We start from the raw sequence: 23250 nt of genomic DNA, 5'->3' as shown, positions 1-23250 counted from the left end.
TTCAAAACCACACAAACACGTTAATTTATGAAGCGCATGAAACTCAATATATAACGATAAAGTTGTGCGTAATGTAATAATACGTACTGAGAGGTATTTCATATTTTTATTTATATTTATTATCCGGAAAACATCACAACAATGCTTATACATAAGGGGAGAGTTGAAAACAGGTAACACCGTCTGATCAAGAATATCCATGCACTGGATAGGCGCAAGCTACCTCGGCAGGGCTCGAACCCGCGACCTTAGGTCTAGCAGTGGAGTACCTAACATTAAGTTAACTGGAAACTCGATAATATTGTAACTAATGTAACTAATCGTCCTTGAGCCGATTTTATAAAGGGATGACATTCAGTTCAAATCTTACAGGTATGACAACTTTGAAACTGAAACAAGAAATGTGAAACGTCATACCTAAAGATCTCTTGCCAAAGTTTTTGAGAGAACTAAAAGTACCATAAAAGAGTTTTCCTAATACAGATTTCTACGCTGTATTATTATCTTAAGGGCATCAGGTTTGTGTGGTATCTAGAGCTTAAGTTTCACACCCTGTGGGCCCGAGTTCCAATCCCGATGGTAGCAGAGATTTATACGATACTTCCAGCACTCCGTCCGTCGGATGGGACATTAAGCCGCGGTCCCTTGGCACCTTTCATTGATTATAAGAGCAAGCGAATGCCAACTCCCGTTTTCCCTTCTCGTTTCTTTTCGTACACTTCCCTATGATGAAAATGACACACGCTGCCGAGAGTCTCCTCCAAATACCCACCGAGCATCATCTACTGATTTGAAATAAATACTAGCAATTTTCCACGATTATAAAATTTATTATGACCTTCCCATCTCCTCACCCTCCTCTCCCCCCTTACTTCATCCGCTCCAGTTAAAATTTCAATGCGCTACAGACCATTTGTACCTAGAAGATTATGTAGTATCATTGAAACCTAGGTCGTAATAAATTTTATAATCATGGAAAATTGCTGGTATTTATTTCAACATGGAAAAATTCCACTCCATCAAGCTCCAATCTTAAGATTTCATTCATCACCTAGATTTCAATACTTGAGCAGATAATGTTGCAATTTCCACCCCTACAATCGCATCTATAATCCTCTCCCACGACAGGATGGCGATGATTCAACAGAAGGGTCCAGTGATACAAAATATTTAACAAGAGAAAGGAAAATTACCGTCCGGGATCCAACTTATAAGCATGTGAGTCTTCGTTACAGTGTATCAGCAACGCGAAGATTGTGAGTAAATTCCGATTTTTTTTAAATTACCCACATTTTCTTAGACCTGTAATAGTCATAATGAATGTAGATAGAGATAAATAAAACGCTAATTAGCGTTTCTAAGAACTAAATGAAAATTTGTTGGCCGTTTTTTCGGTATAATAATATAATACCTTCTTCAGGGCTACGAATTAACTTGATTACATTAATTTTATACATAAAGGCATGAAAATTTATCACAATGTTTTTACGATAAAAAGAAAAAGAATTCAATCGTAAAATAATTAAAGAGAAGAGACTAGAATTTTTGCATGCCTTTTCGCAATGAATATGATTTGCTTATTGATTGTAACTAAGCTACTTTGTCAAAATTCTAGTCTCTTCTTTTTAATTAATGTACAAAAATTATTTTTTAACTGCAGGAAGAGACCACATATTATATTCAGAATATATTAAATTATTTTTAAATATCTGACAAAATGAAAATTACATGCCACCGCAGTAGCCTTACCAAATAAGAATATGTGGCCGAGGGCACGAAAAGATTTACTGACCCTTCTGAATACAAATGATTCGTTTCCGAATTCAAGGTTCGGATACAAGTTGGAAATTAAAACCAATGCAATTAAGTCCTTCAATGTGGTCAAACAGAGCGTCATTAGGTTTGTTAACCCGTGATCTAATTGTGAAAAAAAGATATAGCGGGAGGAAGACAGACACATTACACGTTGCCTACGTGAGAAGGTATTGATTCCAGAATTCGCAATGAAGTTGGTGACCACAGAAATTTATTTCGATAAAATAGACACCCGTCCCGAGGATAGACACTAAACTCGAGGCATAAGTGAGTTATGCAATATGAAAGGCAAAGAGTTGACTGTAAAAAATGGCGAAAATGCATAGCTAATATTTGCATAGGTAATAAAGTTAATTAATCGGCAGTCACTGAGAGACTATTTCATAAGGACAAGAAACTACACAGAAAATTTATTAGCTGGATAAAAACAATCCTATATGCTAGGATATCCAATGGTAAAATGTCCTTGTTGAAAAAATAACTTAATCAATGGGAAAAGCTCGTCCATGTAAGTGAAAATTTATGCTAAAACCGCGGATGCTCCTGCTACATATAGTTCCAACGATTTTCTTCCTGGATACGACGTTTCAATCTAGCGCTTTAACCCTTTCTATCCCAGAGCTGCATCTGGGAGATGTTAAATTTCAAGATTTTTCAATTTGAAAATACGAAATTTTTTCTCCCAATCACAATTATCGTTGGAGCTAAACATTTCGTTATTACAATTAACGCCAAAAAATAATGCGTAAGTTAGGTATTTCGTAAATAGAGCAGAAAACTTATAGATTTTTGATGTTGCTTAAAAAGCAACATTGGGTTGTAATGGGTTAATGTGCATTTAGCCGATTGCTGAGCCATAAGGTATTACCAGTACAGCGCGATGTTTTCAGTGTGAAACATCCATGAGTTCTGCCCGCCAATGTGTAATTTGCAACCTAGTATTATGGGAATTCGACCTCATCGAAATAATACAGAATTTCTTCGAGCTTTTAACATCAATATAGCGTGTCACAGGCAAGAGAGATTAGGCTCACCCGGAAAATATTCAACTCAAATCAAAGTGGTAAAATTACTAGGATATCAAATTTTTGCAAAAAAAAAAAACTGGTAGCTATAAAAATAAATAGAAAAAAATTGTTTCCTTTGATGTACGATTGACGTACCACCTCAAAGATGGCACACCCTACGCGGACACTTTGAATGGCCTGAATGTTAATTTAAATGCAGAAAATATATCTCTAACAAAGAATATACTAAAATATATCTAAATAGGTCTAGAGAGAGCTGATTCTTATGGCAACACCTGCCTAAGCATAAAGAGAACGTTGATTAATTCTAGTGTCAACTTAAGAAAAATAAGGATAGAATTATCCCCAATATTGGTACATTAATTTTGCTTTTTAACTTCGATGCATGTTGTTTATGATAAATTATACCTTTTTGACATTTTCTATTCTTCATCTTTAATGAAATAGTAGTTAATATAATATAAAACATTATTCAATGAAATATTTATTATGAATCACACCGTCGAGGACCTCATTGAAAGTCGGGAGATGAGATCATGAGGGTAGAAGTCAAGGCCGTTCTTCAGCCTCCATAGGAGGCCAGAGTAATCCTTTTCGTGTCTTTAAATCTTTATGAATAGATCATATTAATGAAAAGATATAAGAGCAATCAAAATATTTCTTGTCCGTTAATATTTAAAATAAATCAACCACTGAATATTGCAAAATATATTTTATCATAGGATCTCATTCAGTAACTGTTCCTTTTTTCCTTTTTTAACACTAGTACAAATAATGGCTACTGGTGTGATGTCATCAAACTAGGTCTTAAGCCCACGTTTCTAGCCAATTTTGCGCATGCTTGAAACTAAATTCAGTCCATATTCACTGGCAAATTTACCCTAATAAATTTTTTCTCACGATTTTTATCTAACTTGTTCAAACAATAGCCCAATGATATTTTCTTATTGAAAAAAATCCCGCATAATCCATAATCGTTCTGAATCTAAACTTGAGCGAGTAACCAACAATTAATTGATGTCAGAATAATGTCATGCATGAATATTATGAGGGGTATTTTGCTCTTTAAGCTGAAGTATCATGTCGTCTATGGTCACAATGCAGATGTGTTGGTGAAACGGAGTTATAAAAATCAATTTAAACAGATCGAGAGCCCCGCTGCAAGTCATCCTACCCTTCAAACCCGGTAAAATAAAACCCAAACCCCTGGAAATTGAAGTGAATGCGGTCGAATTTTTGATGGCCCTTTACATGGCAACAGGAGGAATTGGAGGTGAGTCTCTTTTCATTAGTCTTACTATTTGTTGTTTAAAAAATGGCAATCAATAATGACTCATTTAAGGAAGTCACCGTAAAAGCAAATACGCTTGTACGACCCAAAATGATTGCATGAATTACTCCAGATAGCGGAGAGAATAAAACAACATTAATAGATTCATAAAAAAAGGAATGGATATCAGCGAACGGGTGTATCAGTGTCCACAAATAAGGACGACAATATAACCCTCACCTAGCATAATTAATTGCATTAACCAATGATTTTTGTACCTTCCCAGCATTAGTGACTTCCAAACCGGAGACTAAATCCACTCTCGGTCCGAAAATTATAATCAATCGTGTTTGCTTACGAATTGCTTAATAGAAATTGAACTCAGAAAACAATTTTCAAACATAATTTTCTTTACTCAATTCTGTATCTTTAGAGACTAAATTTAACTTTTATCGACTCAAATTTAATAATTTTATCGTAAATTCTATTGCCGAAGGCTCTATGTACCTTCTATGAAATTATGTTTTCTACAATACAAATAATTTTGCAAGTACCGATACACATAATAAAAACTTGCAGAAGACGTAGATATTAAAACTTTAGTAACGTTGAGTGAAGGTGAATTGCAACGCTGCTAAGAACAATACTCTACAAAGGCCCAGTTCTGTTACGCTTGAGTTTTAAAAATTTGATAAGAGGTCCTTTCCTGCACAAGAGAAGATTACACGAGCTTATCTTGTGCAGGAACAGACCTCTTATCAAATTTTTAAAACTCAAGCATAACAAAACTAGGCTGTTCGGAAGATAAGTAAATAAAACTTAAATTATTAATAGAAAACAATAAGCAAACAACAAACAAGTTCTCAATTTTGCTTGGAATGGGACGACTTATTTCCGAGTTATGAGTTGCTAAACTCGGTTCTTGGCTCGAACTACCTCAAAATCGGCTTTGTTTTTAATTACAACTGTAATTAAAACAAATTAAATGCTTTTTTGCATTTAAGTTCAGTGTAGAAAAACGCAAAATTGATTGATGTAATGAATAGAAGGATTCCATCACTGTATCCTTTTTATTTATTTAGTTCTCCCAATCCAAAAGCGAGTGAACATGATTTCTGTGCAGAAAGAGAGTTCTTCTTGTACTTCTTTGAGAGAATGTTTATTACCACCTCCAAACACGAGACTGAAGAAAATGAAAATGGATTCACTTAAATGATAATATTAAATGAATCAAAAGTGCGTCTTTGACGAGGGTTCCATTGTCTTATGTCACTAGTTGTACTAGGCAACAAGCCAAATTTACATCGTCTTTTGTCATTTAATTGAAGAAGTATCTCTTTTTACGGTCCTAAAATCATTTCCTGAAGACTCAAAGAATGATTACAGGAAATCTCACAGGAAAATGTACTTTGTCGAGTTTTCATTTCTCAAGGCAGTTGCTGGGGTAAGATTATCGCTGAAAATTATGGTTGGTTACCTTCTTGGATTGCCCATCAGATAGATCACTATACAAATTTCTACCGATTACATTAGAGTGCTAAGAGGAGCCCAGAACAAATAATTTTTCAGCGTTGCACAGTTCTAAAATAAAAATAAAACAGTTGAACAATAATCAACGATGTGTAAATAAAAACTTCCATTAAAAGTTGTATGCAATTCGAGTGCTAATACTTGGTTTATATAGACGTTTCATAACAAACCATTTCCGTTTCAATGGTATTCAGTGATGGGGATTATCAGTGTCCCATTTTTGACAAGAAAATAATTACTTTTAATCATATGATTAGACTAAATATCATTTGACCACAAAAAAACAAGTATTATTTATCGGCGAACACATCATCACAGGTGTTGCCATTTCACCCTTTATCACCACATGGAAATATTATTTAAAATATTAGAATCACATTAAAATTGTCCCGAAATAAAGGCAATATTAATAAAACAGAGTATGCTTAATCTGTGCAAACACCCAAGCAGGTGTTGCCATTTCACACTTTATCGCCACGTGGAAATATTATGTTCACTTTAAAATGCTATCTCAATATAATGACCGCATTATCTCATTACTTTCTCGTAGTTTGAACTCCTATTTTTCATTCTGAAAACAAAAATCATCACACACTGATTACCGGCAATTTGAGATAAATAAACCATTTTATTTTATTGAAAAAAAAACTCATAAGATTTGAACACATGTGTAGTAAATGGTTAGCAATAGCATGGGTAAAAATAGGCCTTCAAGGCGCATGATAGCAACCATCATCTCCTGTTTTTTATGATGGATGATGAGAACTTTAGAAATTAAATGAAATCAATGGGTTTATCGCTTCCCTAACCTGTTAAGGAGCCAAAATGAAGATTACTTTCGCGTGGAGGTCAAGGCATTTTTTTCTATGAAAGAATATTAATTAGCTACCAACTCGATAAATGTGTGTGGAAAGTATTCAGCTTTCCTCATGGAAGAAAATGCGATTAAAAAATCCAGACACAGCGACAGAACCCGCGGGAAAGCGCCTCTTCTGCCTGACAACCGTTAGCTCTATTTCCAATTCACTCCATTCTGTCAACGGCCACAATAAATACGCGGTACGCTAATCGTTAAACATTTAACTATTCGTAAAGAAAAACATTCAGCAAGTTAAATGAAGCGATGAACATCCCTTGCCAAGTCATTAATTCATGTTGCTAGATATATATTTCACGAGAGCATTTAATTAGGCCAGGGCATAAAATAAAGACTATGCACATGTTTATATAGCGCGAAGCATCTGTTTATTTAAGCGACACATGTATTACAGTAATAGAGGCTTAACCATGCGTATTTTGCCACCATTTTTCGCGGCGGAAGGTGTAGTTCAAATTTGCTTCTTATTTTCATAATAATTATTCACCATATTACTATCGTTGAGCCCTACTCACTGTTTGCCAAACTCTTCTTACAGTTTTTTTGACGTCATCATTTATATCGATAGGGAATTAGTATCACATTTGCTATACGTGAACATCGTCTAATATTTCATGTTGTGGATAGTTGCTATAATGTTTCTCAAAATCCAACAAGATATTTTCCGTTTATATTTACACCTTTTCAAATAAAAATGCCATAAATAGCCGAAGTCGATTCCTATCAATGCCGGGCGTAATAGTACGAACTGATACCAACTCCAACAAGAACCACACTTGGATATACTACGATAAGATTCGCTCAGTCCAATGGAGCTGCAGCATAGGCAAGTGGAGAACAGATAAATGGTCCTCTTCATTCTTCGTCTTCCTGTTTATTGAGATGGTAAACAGCTTTCGCGTAATTGACTCGAAAAATCATTTACACTCCAAGGTTCTTGCGGTCATAGATAGCCCTTGCTTTAGAGTTTTATGGGTTATACAGAATGTTCAACGTATGCCCAGTATCTAATCAGCCTCTCGAATTATAAAAATCGATTCTCCTGCACCTCTCTAATTATCCGCAGAGCTGTGTGAATGTACATAAAGAAAAGAAGGGTTTACCGAACAAGTGGATTGCCTCAAAACTATTCTGAATTCATTAGAGCTCTTTTGGAATTCATGGTTTAATTTATTTACCTGAACCGTAAACAATACCAAATGGGAAATTTAAGTGGTAGCAACACCAACCGTCAATTCGAACAAGCTTTATTAATCTACCATCTTCTATGTCAAATGTCATAAGAAAGTTGGAATTGACTGAAAAGTGAATATTATCTAGTCCAACAGATGGTATGTTATTTGGAGGAAGCGATCGATAGCCATAAGGTCATCTGCGTCATGACGGAAGTGTAGGGAAGTAAGGGTGGAGAGAAACCTGGCGTAGAGATTAACCTACTTTTAACGAAAGGCGCCTAGGGGAACACGGCTTAACGTCCCATCCGACGGACGGAGTGCTGCTCTTAGAGTGTCCTCCACGAAGTACTCAAGCAGGGATTGGCTATCCTCTGAAACATATCTGCCATCGCCGGGATTTGAACCTGGACCGATTGGGTGGGAAGCCAACACTCTAGCCACCACACCAACCCAATCCCCTATACCAACAGTTTCTCGATGAATTTGGGTGTCATATGAGGCGACCGATAAAATGTTAGGATACGACGACGGTGGGATAGGCAGGTGAGATGACATTGTAAATAATGCACGTATTAATAGTATGAAGATACACTTCGGAGCGTTCCGCTTAGCCATTTCGTGTTAATGAACCCAAGGCATCATGTTTATAGCCCGTTACAACGAGGGTGTAGCCAGAAAATAGTTCCACGGTTGCGGCCAAAAGTGGTAAATAATGAAAGAAATATTGCGACGCAGTAAAAGTGTCCACTCCTTTGCCTCCAATTCCACCCGGGCGGATGGTGAATTACGTAACTCAAAGAGTCAACCTCCTCAATTCCAGCATTCCCGGGAGGTAGTTATTACCACGACAATTCCTATTGACCTCAATGTTTTGTCGAGCCGGCTCGACAGAGGCACCAGTGCGAAGAAACCATGAAGGCGACCTGATTTTTATCAATTAAGTGTCCTACTCCACCGGTTAACCGCCATCGCGATGTTCCAATAGTCATTGGAGATTAATTCCACGGTTTCCTGCGCTCTAATTTCGATGCACTTGAGAAAAAGTAAATTCGACGCGCACCTAAGAATTCGTGTTCACGAGTTGAAGCCTGAAGTATTTTCCTGTTTTTCTGTAATGAATTTGAAAAAGACATTTAATGGATATTTTTAAGTACCAGAGAGTAATTTTCTTCGCATATGATTAATTTATTTTCAGAAATCTAAATCTAGAGTACTTCAGGTTCCACACATTCTTTGTTTATTACACTATTCCCTCGAAATTTTCAGGCATAAAACAGTACACCTCTGTTATATCCAAAAATCTAATCAAGATTTTTAAAGGCCTATATTGATGCACAGTGTATCCAAACTCTCCAAGTTCCGAATTATAATAAAGAAGACATATTTCATTTCTGTAAGAAGATATCGTAACACGTTTTAATTTTTACTGACACTTGAGTATTTTTAAATAGAGTAGACAGGTCCTCTGTTGCCAACTTATGGCCAGTGTCCATTCCCATGCAAAAAACTTAATAAAAGATTACGGTTCATACTTTTCTGTATTCTAAAAATATATGAATGACAAGTTCCTGTGACTTAGGAAACAATCATCTCAAATTCGCTACTCCAAATTCATGCCAAGTTGGTTGCCCTAAACGATGATACCTACAGGCGTGCTCAAGGGAAAAAAATGGTCGCTGTAAACTCATAAGATTGGCTGCGGTCCATCGTGGTCGTATTAAGTCCGGATCTCAAAACCCTAAATTGACGAAATTAAGCTAATATCACGTAGACTAATACGTGAAATGTTTAAAAAAATCACTCGGACCAAATTACAATCGTGAAAACGGATTCAGAGTATTTTAGATAGCCCATATGACTGTCGATAGACATTATGCTTTTCTTCGCTACTGGAATTTTTAAAGAGGTGCATTAAAGAGAGCTTATATCAATATATTACTATCCTAAGTCGAGTTACGCCGTTTTAAACTGCTTTGGAAGTTAATTTTTTACCTAGTTAGAAACTCCATAGTTACCCTAAGCCGAGTTAAGCCATAGTGAATAAGGCTTTATGCTCTCCAGTGCATCAGTGCCACATAGCCCATCCTCTACCTTCCGCAAGTGGCGAATAATGGGAGCGAAATGGAGTCTGAGGCAGTGTGGATCAAAAGCTTCATGGCGCGCTGCTTCATCCACGGCAGTTTAATCCGCGAAGGACACGTCATTGAATGAAATTCCCTTTAACTTTCCGTCGCCCCTTTTTCCGGTGCGATCATTGTCATGGCCCAACCCGTCTGAATGGCCAAGTCGCCAAGTGATGGAAAAACCACCATTCAAGCCCGGAAGGACGCAACGCCTCCTTTGGAGAATCTCCAAACCACGAACGGGAGGAAAAATTACCAACGTCTCCCAGAGTTCAGGTTACATATTCTTCAGAGGAACTATCAATCCCACTCGACCAGTATTATTTCATATGTTTTTTCTTGCTGGATTAATCGTTTTAAACTACCATTTGGAAATTTTCCAACGTTCACCCCTAAATAGGCTATATGTTTACATAACCATACACATAATGGACGGAAGCATATAGGGTGGAGAACAATTGTGTCACGAAATTTTAATCCTGGATAGCTGATGCCGTAAGGAACCAAAATTACAGATTATGCAGACCGGTCTAAAACGCAGTATTTCTAAACAGAAACTTTGAGCCAAGCGCTCCGATTTGCGGCGAGATTGCGCTGTTGCCGGATGCTCTGTAAAACTCATGACTTCGCATGTTTTGCTGGTCTTTTCCTTTGTCCAGAGCATTTGGCAACAGGGCAAACTAGCGCCCAATCGGAGCGCTTGGCTCAAAGTTACTCTAGTTTAAAAATGGTGCGTTTTCGACCAACTCATCATTAGTAATTTTGGATCCTACTGGTATCAGAGGAGAAGGCTTTGGGTGTCAGTATCTAGGGAAAAAATAGAAATCTGCGGTTTGCAGTCGACATTGCAGTCATAGCCGAGACAGAGAAGGATTTGAAGAAGACTTTGACAAATATGGAAAAGAAAATAGGGTAGTTTCCTAGGGTATAAAATAGGGTAAAGAAAACGAAATGCATTGATTATTCGTTACCCACCATTAGGGTTTTCATAATATACAAATTATTTGGTTTTAAAAATCACGGTTTAAACGAATTGCAATGGTCAATTTTAACCTCATTTGAAAAAGGCCAGATTGGCGCCCATGCGATGCCACTCCACGTGACGTCACAGGGTCCTAGTTCCTATACGAGTAGATAGGAGTTTTACATCGTCTGAGATTACCAATGCATGTATGAGGCACAGGGCTCAGGGAAACATGTCTTAATAATCACCTATTAAACCTGGCTATGGTCGGAAAGTTTCCTTCTTTTGATAAGGTATTAATAATCCTTATTTAAGCCAAGCGCTACCAGCTAGCAGGGTACTCTGCTACCTGCTAGCATCCTGCGTCGTATCAGCGCTCAAGCCTCGCCTCAAGGTCACCTCAAAGGGCGGCAGCGGGAACCAGAAATACGTCACACGGAGAGATTTCCCAGCATTCCTACTTAGCCGTCGCGTTTTCGCGCGCTTGAAAATTTTCACTTTTCGTTTAATCGCGAAAAATAGATAACGTCATTCGAAAATCTAAGAGCGTGAAATGCGTACTCCAGGAGTAATAATCTTTCGATTTAGGCAATAGAAAAATAATAGGAAACCACCCTATTCCCAGATACCAGCTGAAAATCAGCAAAAAGAAGACTATGATATTAGTATGCAGCAAAAGAGAGGAGGCTAAGACAAACATTAACCTGGGGAAGCATAGGCTTGAAGAGGTGAAAGAGTTTTTCACATCTTGGAGCATGTTTATCTATGGAAGCGAGGCTTGGACGTTGACAGCAGCAGAGAAGTCGAAAGTGGAAGCATTTGATATGTGGTTCTACTGAGGAATGATGAAGATAAAACGGATCGACCTTGTAAGTAACGAGGAAGCGCTAAGAAGAGTGGGAGAAAAGAGAAGTCTTCTAAAGACCTTAAGCAGAAGACGGGACAACTTAGTTGGCCACATTATAAGACACGATGGCCAGATAAAAACAATCGTAGAAGAACATGTGGAAGGGAGGAAGGGCAAGGGACGGCTCCGAATCAGTTACATAGGACAGGCGATGAAGGATGTAAAAGAGAACAAAATACACCTCCACGAAATGTCTGATATAAACGAATATGAGAGAGGCATGGAGAGCTGCGTCAAACCAGTCTTAGGATTTTTGACTTATGATGACGATAAGAATTCATAAAGGGAGTGTGGTAGTTTAGGGGTAGAGCTACTCCCGGTATCAAACCCCGGGTGATGCCAACGGACACCCCTAAGGAAAATCCTTGTGGTATGGGGTGACCCAGGGAAAGGTACAGGCCCTCTACCCTGAATGTGTGGCATTCACATTCCAATGCTAAAGCCAGGGGTGAGCTCTACCCTCACCTATGCCAACCTTTGGGTTGAATCACTGAGAGTGCAGATTCTTAGATAAAATAATATGGGATGTATTTATAGATGTAGGGAGGACGTAAAAGATGCCTGGCGAGATTGAGAATTGCAGTGAATATTTACAGAACGAAACTGAAGCTGCTTGAAACATATCCACCGCACAAAACCCCATTTACAATAGGGTGGTTTCCTATTATTTTTTTATTGCCTAAATCGAAAGATTATTACTCCTGGAGTACGTATTTCACGCTTTTAGATTTTTAAATGACAATATCTATTTTTCGCGATTAAATGAAAAGTGAAAATTTACAAGCGCGCGAAAACGCGACGCGTAAGTGGGAATGATGGGAAATCTCTCCGTACGTCGTATTTCTGGTTCCCCCTCCGCCCGGTGAGGTGACCTTGAGGCGAGGCTTAGCGCTGATACGTCGCAGGCTGCCAGCGGGTAGCCTAGTGCCCTGATGCCTGGTAGCGCTTGGCTTAAATAAGGATTATTAATACCTTATCAAACGAGGAAAACTTTCCGACCTTAGCCAGTTTTAATAAGTGATTTTTAAGACATGTTTCCCTGAGATCTGTGACTCATGCATGCATTGGTAACCTCAGACGATGTATAACTCCTATCTTCTCCTATAGAAACTAGGTCCCTGTGACGTCACGTGGAGTGGCATCGCATGGGCGCCAATCTGGCCCTTTTCAAATGAGGATAAAAATGGACCATTGCCATTCGTCTAAACCGGCATTTATAAAACGAAATAATTTGTATATTATGAATACACTAATGGTGGGTAACGAATCGCAATTATTGCCTTTTGTTTTCTTTGGTGAAGGAAACTACCCTATTTAATTTTTGTGTCAAGAATGGCGTCGAAAATAATGCTTTCACGTTCTAATTTGACCATCACTATGGCTTGGAAGAAGATGAAATTCGAGCAGCTTCCTTAATATGCTTTGAAAATGTTCACTAGAGATGAAAATGGCAGACGAGCAGTGAACTCCGGATTCCCTAATGTCCTGTGTCCTCAAGAGTGGGAGTTCTGTAGCAAATGAAGTCGCATTACTCAGCTCCTTCCTTCAATCACGACAGAGGACCTCAAATGGAGAATTTTCATAGTAGCTCTCATCTCTGTTTGAGTGCACTTTCGCGAACATTTTAAGAGCAAGTATCCATTGGTCGGATGTAATTAAAAACCCTTTATATATTAGAAAGATGGCCGAGAAAAACACGGAGAGCTATGCATTAGCTTTTACAGAAATTAGGCTAGGAGCCGCTAGAGATGAGGGAGGCTAAGATTTAGGCTTAGATTAATTGAGAAATTAAGAACAGATATCTTTCAGAGAACGTCATCTTTGAGCGACGCAGAGAACATTATCTTGCAATTAAAAACTCACTATACATTTATTAGACAGTATTTCCAGGTCCCGAAAGCGATTAAAATAATGGAGATATTATGCCGATCGGACAGGTTTAGAACTCAGACACTCAAATCAGTTGCGGAAAACAATGCAGCACCAAATATTATTTTTTGCATTCTTTTGCCGGTTAACGGACTGTGAGCTTGTACCTCCCGCCAAACGTTTATTGAAGCGGCTTGCGGGTTAGTATGTAAAAGCACATCTCCTCTCACAATCAGTGGTGTAACTATGGATAGGATGGTGGGAGATAGATCCCATCCCAAAGCCTCAGAGAAATAAAAAAATATTTTAAACTATTGTCTAGTTTTGACATATAATTACTGTATTTATTCAAAGTGAAATTTTAAGTGCTAAAACGATTTACAATTTATTTCTAGGCATGTTATTTTTCAAACATTTTCCTGGACCCCCTATTGCTTGGAGGAGGGGCCTCACCCAGGGGCCAGGGGCCAGACCCTCCCATTCCCCCAAAGCATATTCCTAGTTAAGCCACTGTCTCCTCTCATATAAAAAGTTCTGACTGACTGATTCACTCAATAATCAACACACAGCCCAAACCTGTGAAGGAAAAACAAAGTTTAATTTTTTCAATAAAAATGAGTAAATTCAATGCTAACTTAAGAGGGGATTGGTAAATTCCAGGAGGATTTATAGGATATATTTCATGTGTCAGATATAGCCGTTACAAGAAAGGATTAACGCGAAAAAAATTTTTGGTGTTGTTTATACCCCATCAACATGAAATTTTTGACTCCCATAAGAATAGCATTGAAATCTGTGCAGAACTATTTTCTTTTGATTTTTTTCAAATATATTTAAACAAGATATTGGTCGAAAATTGTTGAAAATTGATAAAATATATACTTATTACAAAATTACTTCTGTTTGTTTGTTTCCCCTGTTAGAAGGCAACCTGATGTTTTTGTTGTTGTTATTTACCTTGGCTAGATGTATCGCAGTCAAATGAGTTCGGATGTGTTCGATCACATAAAAATGTTACTTCTCCTGAATAACAATAGTAGTTAATTCGTCTCTTCCACTAAAAATTTGTATCATAATACGTAAAACATATTTTCCATTAGCGATAATTTGAAACGTCACTTGGTGGAATGTATTTATTTTAAATAAAAAAATTGTAAATTTCACATGTATATAATTTTCGACGCCACGTAATCTGGTCACAACGCGACGATACCGGTAGTTCAAAATCATATACATGTGATACCTATCTACTAATTATTTTATCAAAAAATTGTTTAGACAAGTTTTTCAATACGCTTAATTTTATTCTAATTATTGTGTTTTTAGGTCCAAATTTATCCATTTTTCTCTCAGTTCAACAATTGAAATCAACCGTAGCAACATAAACATGCATTTAAACCACTTATTAAGAGGAAAACGCTTATACGATTTCTTTAAATGTAAAGCCACACTATATTTAATATGTATTCACATCCCGTACCTAGCATTTCAACGGGTTTCTATCGCTTGTATTTCACGTGAGAGGCCTCCTCGTTCGTAGTCCCCTTGTTCCGCCTATTCCCTCAGGTGTCGTTGACGTAGGCGACGCAGCACTGCAACTCGGTAATGCCCAGAGCCGCCACTGTTTCCGCCTTTCCAATCCGGTCGCGGCGCGAATATTCCCCCAGCCAGCCAGAGCGGCACTCACTGTGGCTGGTGTGGCAAAAATGGGGTCGTGACCTTAAGCGAGCACACAGCGCCGTTTCGCACGCGTGTCCCACGGCACTGACTGGCCGCCACCACTCTTTCCCCTTCCGCATTTCGAAGAGCTTGACCTTGACCAACATACAACTCAATGCCCTTATCAAGAGCAAAGAGCAATGACTGAAAGGAAAAAAAAACTGTTTGTATCAGCTGTTATATGAACACTTCTCAACCAAGAAGCTGGGTGACCGCATTCAGCCGAAAAGGAATTTCCTCATCGCACGCAGCGGGCAGCAGTTATTCGTATATTTCCTCGAAAGTGTTGGGTGTCGGATTTTGCTGATAAGAGTGATAAGTTGGGTATTTTTAGAGGTGGAGGAAATTCTCGCAAGTCGTACCTTAAATGCAGTGGATAAAAACTCGAAGAAAGAAGCCTGTGGACCACACGGTCTGAAAGTATCCGCATATCTAATTTTGGAGTAAACATAATAAGATGGATATTACGCGAGACTCATATGTACCCCGTGTCATTCAAAGCACATAGCTTCCATCACCTTTATTGTCAGCTTTTCCACATGTTCTGCAGACCACTCCCGGGGCCACCTGTGGGCCGCTGATCACCTGTTCTCCAGATGGTAAACACTTGAATAATAAATGGAAGTTATCGGATTGATTATCTGGCGAATCGACAAACGAGACAAGAAATTATACGAAGGCACCAAAGAGCTTAAATTGACGAAAAGACTACTTGCCTCAAAGTGGTACCCAAATCCACTTACTAATTGATTGGACCCGAAAATTGGCTCAATAGATTAGGATTATGATTTTTGGGATGGGTGCCTTTCCTTTCTCAGAGTCGCCACTATATTTCCGACTTGCTCCGCGAACACCGCAGCGCTACATCGTCCAGTGGTTGCCACTGGATTCGAAACCGGGATTCTGTAGCCTGACGCATAGCTTAGTAAACCTAAATAGGCCACCACTAAATCACCCCCACCTCCGCCATCAGACCCAAGTTCGAAAGCAGTAGTAGGGATTGCTATCTTCTCGACCATACGCTGCGATATGGCCCAGGGCTGTTACAGAGGCAAGAACGTTCTCTCATTAACAAAAGTAGCTACGGCTACTTTTATTCCCTGTTTTGATGAAAAATACAGGGTGTTTCAAAAAGGACTTTACAACTATATTATGGCAACAATTTTTAATACCACAGATTGATGAGGATGACCGAGAACGAAATGTTTTCTTTACGCAAGATGGCGCACCACCACACTATCTGACTGACGTCCGGGATTTTCTAAATGACCGCTTCCCAGGTCAATGGATTGGCCGTGATGCGCCAATTGCATGCCCCCCCCCAGGCCTGACACCACTCGATTTTTTCTTCTGGGGTTTCATAAAAGATATGGTGTACGTACCTCCTTTGCCGGCCACTCTAGCTGAACTTACAATTAGAGCAAGAATTTACGCTGCTGCTGAGCAAGTTACAACTGAAATGCTAGTGAGAGTCTGGGAAGAAAGCGACTACCGATGGGATGTCTGCAGAATAACCAACGGAAGCCACATAGAACATCTTTAGTTTAAGGTAAAAAAAACTTGAAGTTTTTTCCTTTAGAATAACACCAAAACCAGCTCTGTACCTCGTTTAATAAAATTTATATGAATTTTCAAAGTTGTGAAGTCCTTTTTGAAACACCCTGTAGATATGGCAATTTTCCACAAATTTGTTTTACAATGTATCACGCGTTTCCACCGTATGGTCAGCCTCAAGCACTATGTCATAATCATAAGCTGCATTTTTACAGTTGGAATGAGTGGGGAGTGGAAGGGGAAGATTGAGGAAGGGTGAGAATATGTGTCATTGGGTAGTGCACTCGTGGAATGGGATGGAAAGGAATGGGGAATGGCCCATGAATTTTCGTTCGTTCATCTAGAAAATACTTTTTCGAGTGTCAGTTTCTTCGGTCAGTTTTTTTTAGTGTCCAGTTTTCGGCCTTCCTTTTCCACGCGGACTATCTCCGGGTCAAAATCACGAGAATATTTCACTTTTAGTAGATGTTCTGCCAAGATAGAGATCTCCTTTTTCATTTTCCTGTATCACAATAATTCGATTATGAATTCAAAAGCCATACTAGGCGGGAGCAACGCGAGACTATCATCAATTCACTGATATAACGATGTAGCGGTACGGTATTCGTAGATGGAGTCGGACATATAGTAGGCGACTTAGGGAAAGGAACTGTTGGATATCAAGCAAAGTCACCGGTATACAGCCGTAGATGGGACGGACAAGAGAAAGTTGTACACGCCGGCCGGTAAATTGTCAGACGTGTGAAAGTCACGTACTTGGGATGGAGGTCAAGTTCCCATCAACTCCAGATGCCTCCATATTAGAACGACTCCGTGCTCGTAATGTAGACATTAATCACGGGTATAGCCGGTTTTTACGCAAAAGGAGAAGAAGCGGTATCTTACACGTGCTGAAGTAGGAGCATTGGAAATAAATTGGGAATGTGTGCCAGCTTTTTTTATATAAACCTCTTGCAATTAAGAGCTTCAGCAAATACGACCGGTGGCATAAAAATGTTAACCATCCACTCAATCAGGTATTCTCACGAATTATTGAGGGCTATTTCTCAGAAAATAGGACACATAAATGCATGCATTGAGCTTCGAACGTGACGAGAAATTTCAACGAAAAGGTCTACTCGTACAATATTTTAACAGATTTTAATTGTCTCTTAAGGATAATAGTTAAGAATAGAAAAAATATTTTTCTATTTCGAACTTAATATCACCAATAGCCTTCTGTAATCTTATTTGATCCACTTTTATCCTTTCCAATTTGCACTAAATGATTCGCTTCAAGTTAACCAATAAATTATTTAGTTATTCAGCCATGTGACACCATTTACTGAAAATATCCTGTGCAACTGTCTTCCTCAGAACTAGAAAGATGTTAACTTTACAAGGATTTTGATTAATTTTCTCAGTGAGAATGTTCCGAACCGTATAATGATTAGAATTGATGTCTTTTGGTTTTCTCTGAGGATGGTCATATTTTCCCTGAAATTAATGAATGAAAAATCATTTATTTCGCTATTTAATTAGTTACAGTGTAATAATTTTCTGGGTTGTAATCCGAGCATCGGACTCGATAAATAAAAAATTATATCCTCGCAATCAATTACAAATGTAGTTGTCGAGATAAAAACCGTCACCTATTAGAATTAATGTTCTATTATGCAGGAAAATAACTTTGAATTAAAAACTAGCATTTCTATTATAATGTCGATTGACTGCAGCCCAATCCATTGACTTTGGCTTTGAATGACATAGTCTAGCTCCTCTTCCTGGGCATGTAGATCTTCCAAGGCATTCTTGCTGATTTGTTTCACATTCCGTTCCACTAAACTTGCCTGTAAGCGTGAGCATTTTCTTCTTCTCGTTGCATGCCGAAAAGCATTGTGAATAGGACGATGCGGCAAGTCAATTTGATAAATTCATCTCTTCTTGATCCATTTTATTATACTTTTTGAGTATATTTCAAAATGTGTATGATTCATCGTCATTTGGTATTAAAATGCTGTGGTTTTAAGGCATAAAATAATTCCACAGTTTATTTTTTATTAATAATTATTTAATACACACGGGTCAACATTTGGATATCATTCGGAAGATTTCGCGATCCTATCGGAGTTCAATCTTCTAACACCAGCTACGTTGCAGCGCATTGCAGGAGATAATTCGCCTCCATGTATCAACCATAGCACATATTTCAGCAGTCGAGTCATCAGCAGGCGTGTGGACCGTGTTACGGGAATGTAGTGTCCCGTCCTCGTCTTTCTCGAAAGTGATAGATAGCAGGAAATAGATGCGTCAGCATCCAATGGGATGGAGTCACTAAGAACCGACCCATCAATTTAGTTAAACATTAAATTCTGAAATTGACAAGGCAGAGGGGGCTTCCAGAATACCATTCCAAATACTTCATAAATAACTATTGATTACTTTTTTGATGGGTTGATTATGAAACTGCAATTACCAAAATAGTTCCCCAAAATATGTTGGCATGAGAAATAAAATTCTAATTGCATATAATCGAGCAAGATACATTGTTTGTGAGTCTTTTCTTGTGCATAAGCTATAGTTCTTTCTTTTCTATATTTTTTCAATCACTCTTAATGGGTGGAATACGTTTTTTGCGGATCGTTGCCATGTACGGAAAATTTACGTAATAATATCAGGATTTCGCACGATTTTTTAAAATTGGAATAATACTAACCACTGCCGCTCGAACTGTAAAGTTTAAAAATTTGGAAAAAATAAGGCTTCTTTCGGAAGCATATGGTAATGGAGACTAATTTGTTGCAAATGCGAAATAATACATAATATTTAATAATGGATTCATATCTTTAGGTTACAATTCTGATACTTGAAGTTTATTTGACAAAATCTATGGGTCAAACAATGCCTATGAATAAGCAAAAAATTAAGAATATACAGATACTACTTTCTCCACCTTAGGCTGAATTTCTCTGTGGTAATAGCTCTACATGTACGTTGCTCGTCATCATGGTTGACGGTAATTTTAAAATAATTTACCTTATTCTTCAGTTTTGAGGAATTATTTAATGTAAAATGATGGCAAATTTATTAACAAAGGAAATTTATTCGTAACAAATATAATGCTATAATCAAAATCGATTCATCATATAAACTTAAAATGCAAATTTTATCATTTTCGCTAATAGGTAAAACTCAAAAGTCAGTCGAAACGTGCAAAACTGTTACCGGGTGAAATTTTTCTATCATTACGAATAGGAAATACAACACAGCAACTCCAATGGAACTTTTAGTCAAACGACCTCGGTTCCGCTACTCATCAGGAGGTGATGGATAACTGAAAATGAGACGTTTTCCTACTTAGTAACTTTATTTCCCTCATTCCCAAAATATTTAAGCCTGATAAAAGCTGACTTGAAACAAATAATGTCACACAGCAGAAAAACCATTTTCGTTTAATTCACAACATTAAAAAAAATCATTTTGAGTTATTTTCTTCTTGGACTAGTGCAGATGCTAATAGGCTCTAACTTTTGCACTGAAATATGACAGGCCATTAGTACATCGAAAATGCAAGTCTTCGGAGGAAGGAGACGCCTGAGAGTCATTATGAATCGCTTTCAGAATAATTATTATTGAACAATTCAAATCGCATGGTAGTTCACCTGAATACCTGGAGGGTGGCAATCACGAATTTCAAAGAAAGTCACCGTCTGAGTATTGAATGATTTTCATTTGCTATGAGTGTTACGCCTAATCAAAGCGTTAGCTAAAAAAGGGTTAGATTTGAGTCGTTCCACAAAATAAAATACATTTCTAAGACAAGAAGCACACCTAGAAATTTTACGGGGTGGCGCTATGTGCCCTATTTTTAGCAAAGAAGTGCGAATACGTTAATCAGTACATTTTGAAATGTATAGCTCACATATAAGTTATTGTATATATTGAGTATCCAAACATGAGTAGCCAATATTTTTTCAAGACGAAGGCAGTGTGATGTAACAACATGGAATGTCAGTTAATTTATTTAGATTGTTTACATTTCTAAGGGGGAGCAGTGCCCCGTTGAGCAAAAAAAAACACTATTAAATATAATGCTTAAAGTTATAATCATCACTGGACATAGCCGAAGTGAGATTGGCTGCAGTGATATCTTCTCTATACGTGTTTCTCTCCCGATTCGAGTGGAAATTTCACAAACATTTAAGCTTCAGTGGTCGGGCAGCAATGGTCAATGTTATCCAACGTTGAGAAAAATTCGCATCTGAGACCCTGAGATAGGTAAAACACTTTCCTGCATAGGATAAATTTGATCCGGAAAAAGAGTATTTTTCGAGCCACCCTACTGTTAACCCTTCCCCGGGTGTGGCCACTGTTCACATCAAATAAATTATGAAGAGGAAACTCAAAAGTCACGAAAAATTCACATAAAAAAAGCTTCAATTACTTCGTTCTTACTGTTATTGTAACCCTGGACTTGACTCGGCATGTTTGAGATCCCAGGCCAGAGCTCCGTCAGTTACGCGGTCCCCATTGACAGGGACGCCTTAACCGAGAGCAACGAATTTGGTGTTGTTGAGTTCGCTTTTAGGAAGGCAAACATCCGAATCCATATATTTCCTGGAAAACACACGCATTTCATTCTTCATCATATCGAGGGGGCTGGGCAGACTCCCTAGCGCGCTCCCCTGCCACTCACAGCTCTCGAGAAGAAAAGATTACGCCCGATGAGAAATTCATTTACGACTTCAATTAGGCACAATCCAACTCCAAATGCCATTATTAATGTATTCATAAGGATACTTTATATTTACTGAACCGGATGGTAATGATAAAAATAAAGGTGAAGGAAAACATCAACACCAAAGGAAAAGAGCAATGAATGGCAATGAATGAATAAAAAATGAACAGTTTCTTGGAAACATAACTAACGTGAAAAAGGGGAAAGGATCAGAATAAAATTGGATGGCACAGTCATCGAATAAGTAAAATATATAAGATTTTTGGGAATTTTCAATCCCAAAAAGAAGGAAATGATGTGGAAAAGTTCTCATGCGATGCATACACAAATTAGTGACCTATGGAGACCGGAAAGAAGGCCTTCATAATGGAAAAGTACTATCGTATATACTACATATGAGGAAGCAGAAAAACCCTTCCGCAACATCTATAAAGGATTTGTTTATTTTTGAATGTCATATAAAGTTGTCTCCGTGGTTAATGAAAGAAGAATTTGCAAAACAGCTCAAGGTATCATCGATGAATATCAGGGTTGAGTTCGACCAACAGTGGATCTAGGATAGGGACAAAGGGGGCTAAGTATGGGGTAAACTCCCAGAAGTATTTCGGGTCCGAACAGAAGTTACCATTCTATCTAGTGTAAATTGGATGTCAAATGGGGGGCTATAGACCCCTCCCCCTCCACAGATCCGCCACTGAGTTCGACTATACTGTGGTACAACACACCAAACAATTATAGTACCATTTAGAAATGAAAGAAAGACACTCCGAAGACAATCCAGGCTTGCACTTTTGTTGAGACTTTAAAATTTTAAAGAGAGGAGCACTAAATTATGCTTTAAAAATTTAGGCAGTAGCTCCACAAGAAGAGTCAACATCAATAAATACATGCCCTTGTCAAAAGATTCCGAAAACCCATATAATTCAGCTTAACATCCGTCCTCAAGCTTTAGAGGAATTCATTACTGCGGTTTCATAAGAAAGCAATCAATATTATTAACCTCTTCATCCATCTACTTAGGTCTCCCATACCTCTGTAATCCACGCTAATCGCTTGAGTTCACGATTCTTTATTCCCAACTCCCTCTTCGTCAGCGCTTAAAAAATTCTTTCTTAGTCATACATATGGGACATCATTTGGTGAGCACTGTTTCCTTCCGAAAGCTTTTGAATAATTTATATTTCTGTGTATGCTCAATTTGATTATCCATTGAATGCATATACCTACTGCTACACGAATCAAATCGGTGAACATTTTCTCAAATTTTCATTTCAAAAACTCGACAATCAAGTTTGCAACGATTTGTAGATAATTGATTTAACTAATGTCAAGAAGTTTGTCTGGTGCACTATTACGTTCCCTACAAGCAAATTAGATTTGGAAGGCAGTTTAGAACTCGCTCACCATCAAACTCACAGTGTTGAATGGTGAAAGTCATTTATGTCAATATGAATATTGAAAATTGACGAAAGTAATTTATTATTGGCACACTAAGAACTAAAAGCATTCATTTTTCATGCAAATACGCTTTAAAAATATATATGAGGACACCATTTTTCATCTAAAATCTCATAAAAATTTAATTTTGCAAAAGTAATTCATGCCAGTGCAATTAAAATATTTAAGGAAATCCGTCATGTGAGCTGCAAGGTGCTGGACGATCTTATTTGGGATGTCCCATTTACTATCACGAATGTTTGTT

At 37.9% G+C, this 23250-nt stretch overlaps 1 protein-coding gene and 1 long non-coding RNA gene across 3 annotated transcripts in view; one reads left to right on the top strand and one right to left on the bottom strand.

Annotated features, from left to right (window-relative positions):
* LOC124164288 overlaps positions 1–23250 on the top strand; it is a 111134-nt gene that overhangs the window by 43926 nt on the left and 43958 nt on the right. For both annotated transcript variants that reach the window (XM_046541535.1, XM_046541534.1), the window contains exons 8-9: positions 1129–1256; positions 3989–4116. In XM_046541535.1, the coding sequence (XP_046397491.1) occupies positions 1129–1256; positions 3989–4116 (256 nt within the window). The remainder of the gene's footprint in view (positions 1–1128; positions 1257–3988; positions 4117–23250) is intronic.
* The window catches only part of LOC124164291, a 35328-nt gene that overhangs the window by 2399 nt on the left and 9679 nt on the right, over positions 1–23250 (bottom strand). The gene's annotated exons all lie outside the window — the stretch shown is intronic.

Source organism: Ischnura elegans, chromosome 8 (assembly GCF_921293095.1).
Source record: "Ischnura elegans chromosome 8, ioIscEleg1.1, whole genome shotgun sequence".
In the NCBI taxonomy this organism is placed as follows: domain Eukaryota; kingdom Metazoa; phylum Arthropoda; class Insecta; order Odonata; family Coenagrionidae; genus Ischnura; species Ischnura elegans.
The sequence above is the reverse complement of the archived record's forward strand: the minus strand, read 5'-3'. Positions and strand labels throughout refer to the sequence as shown.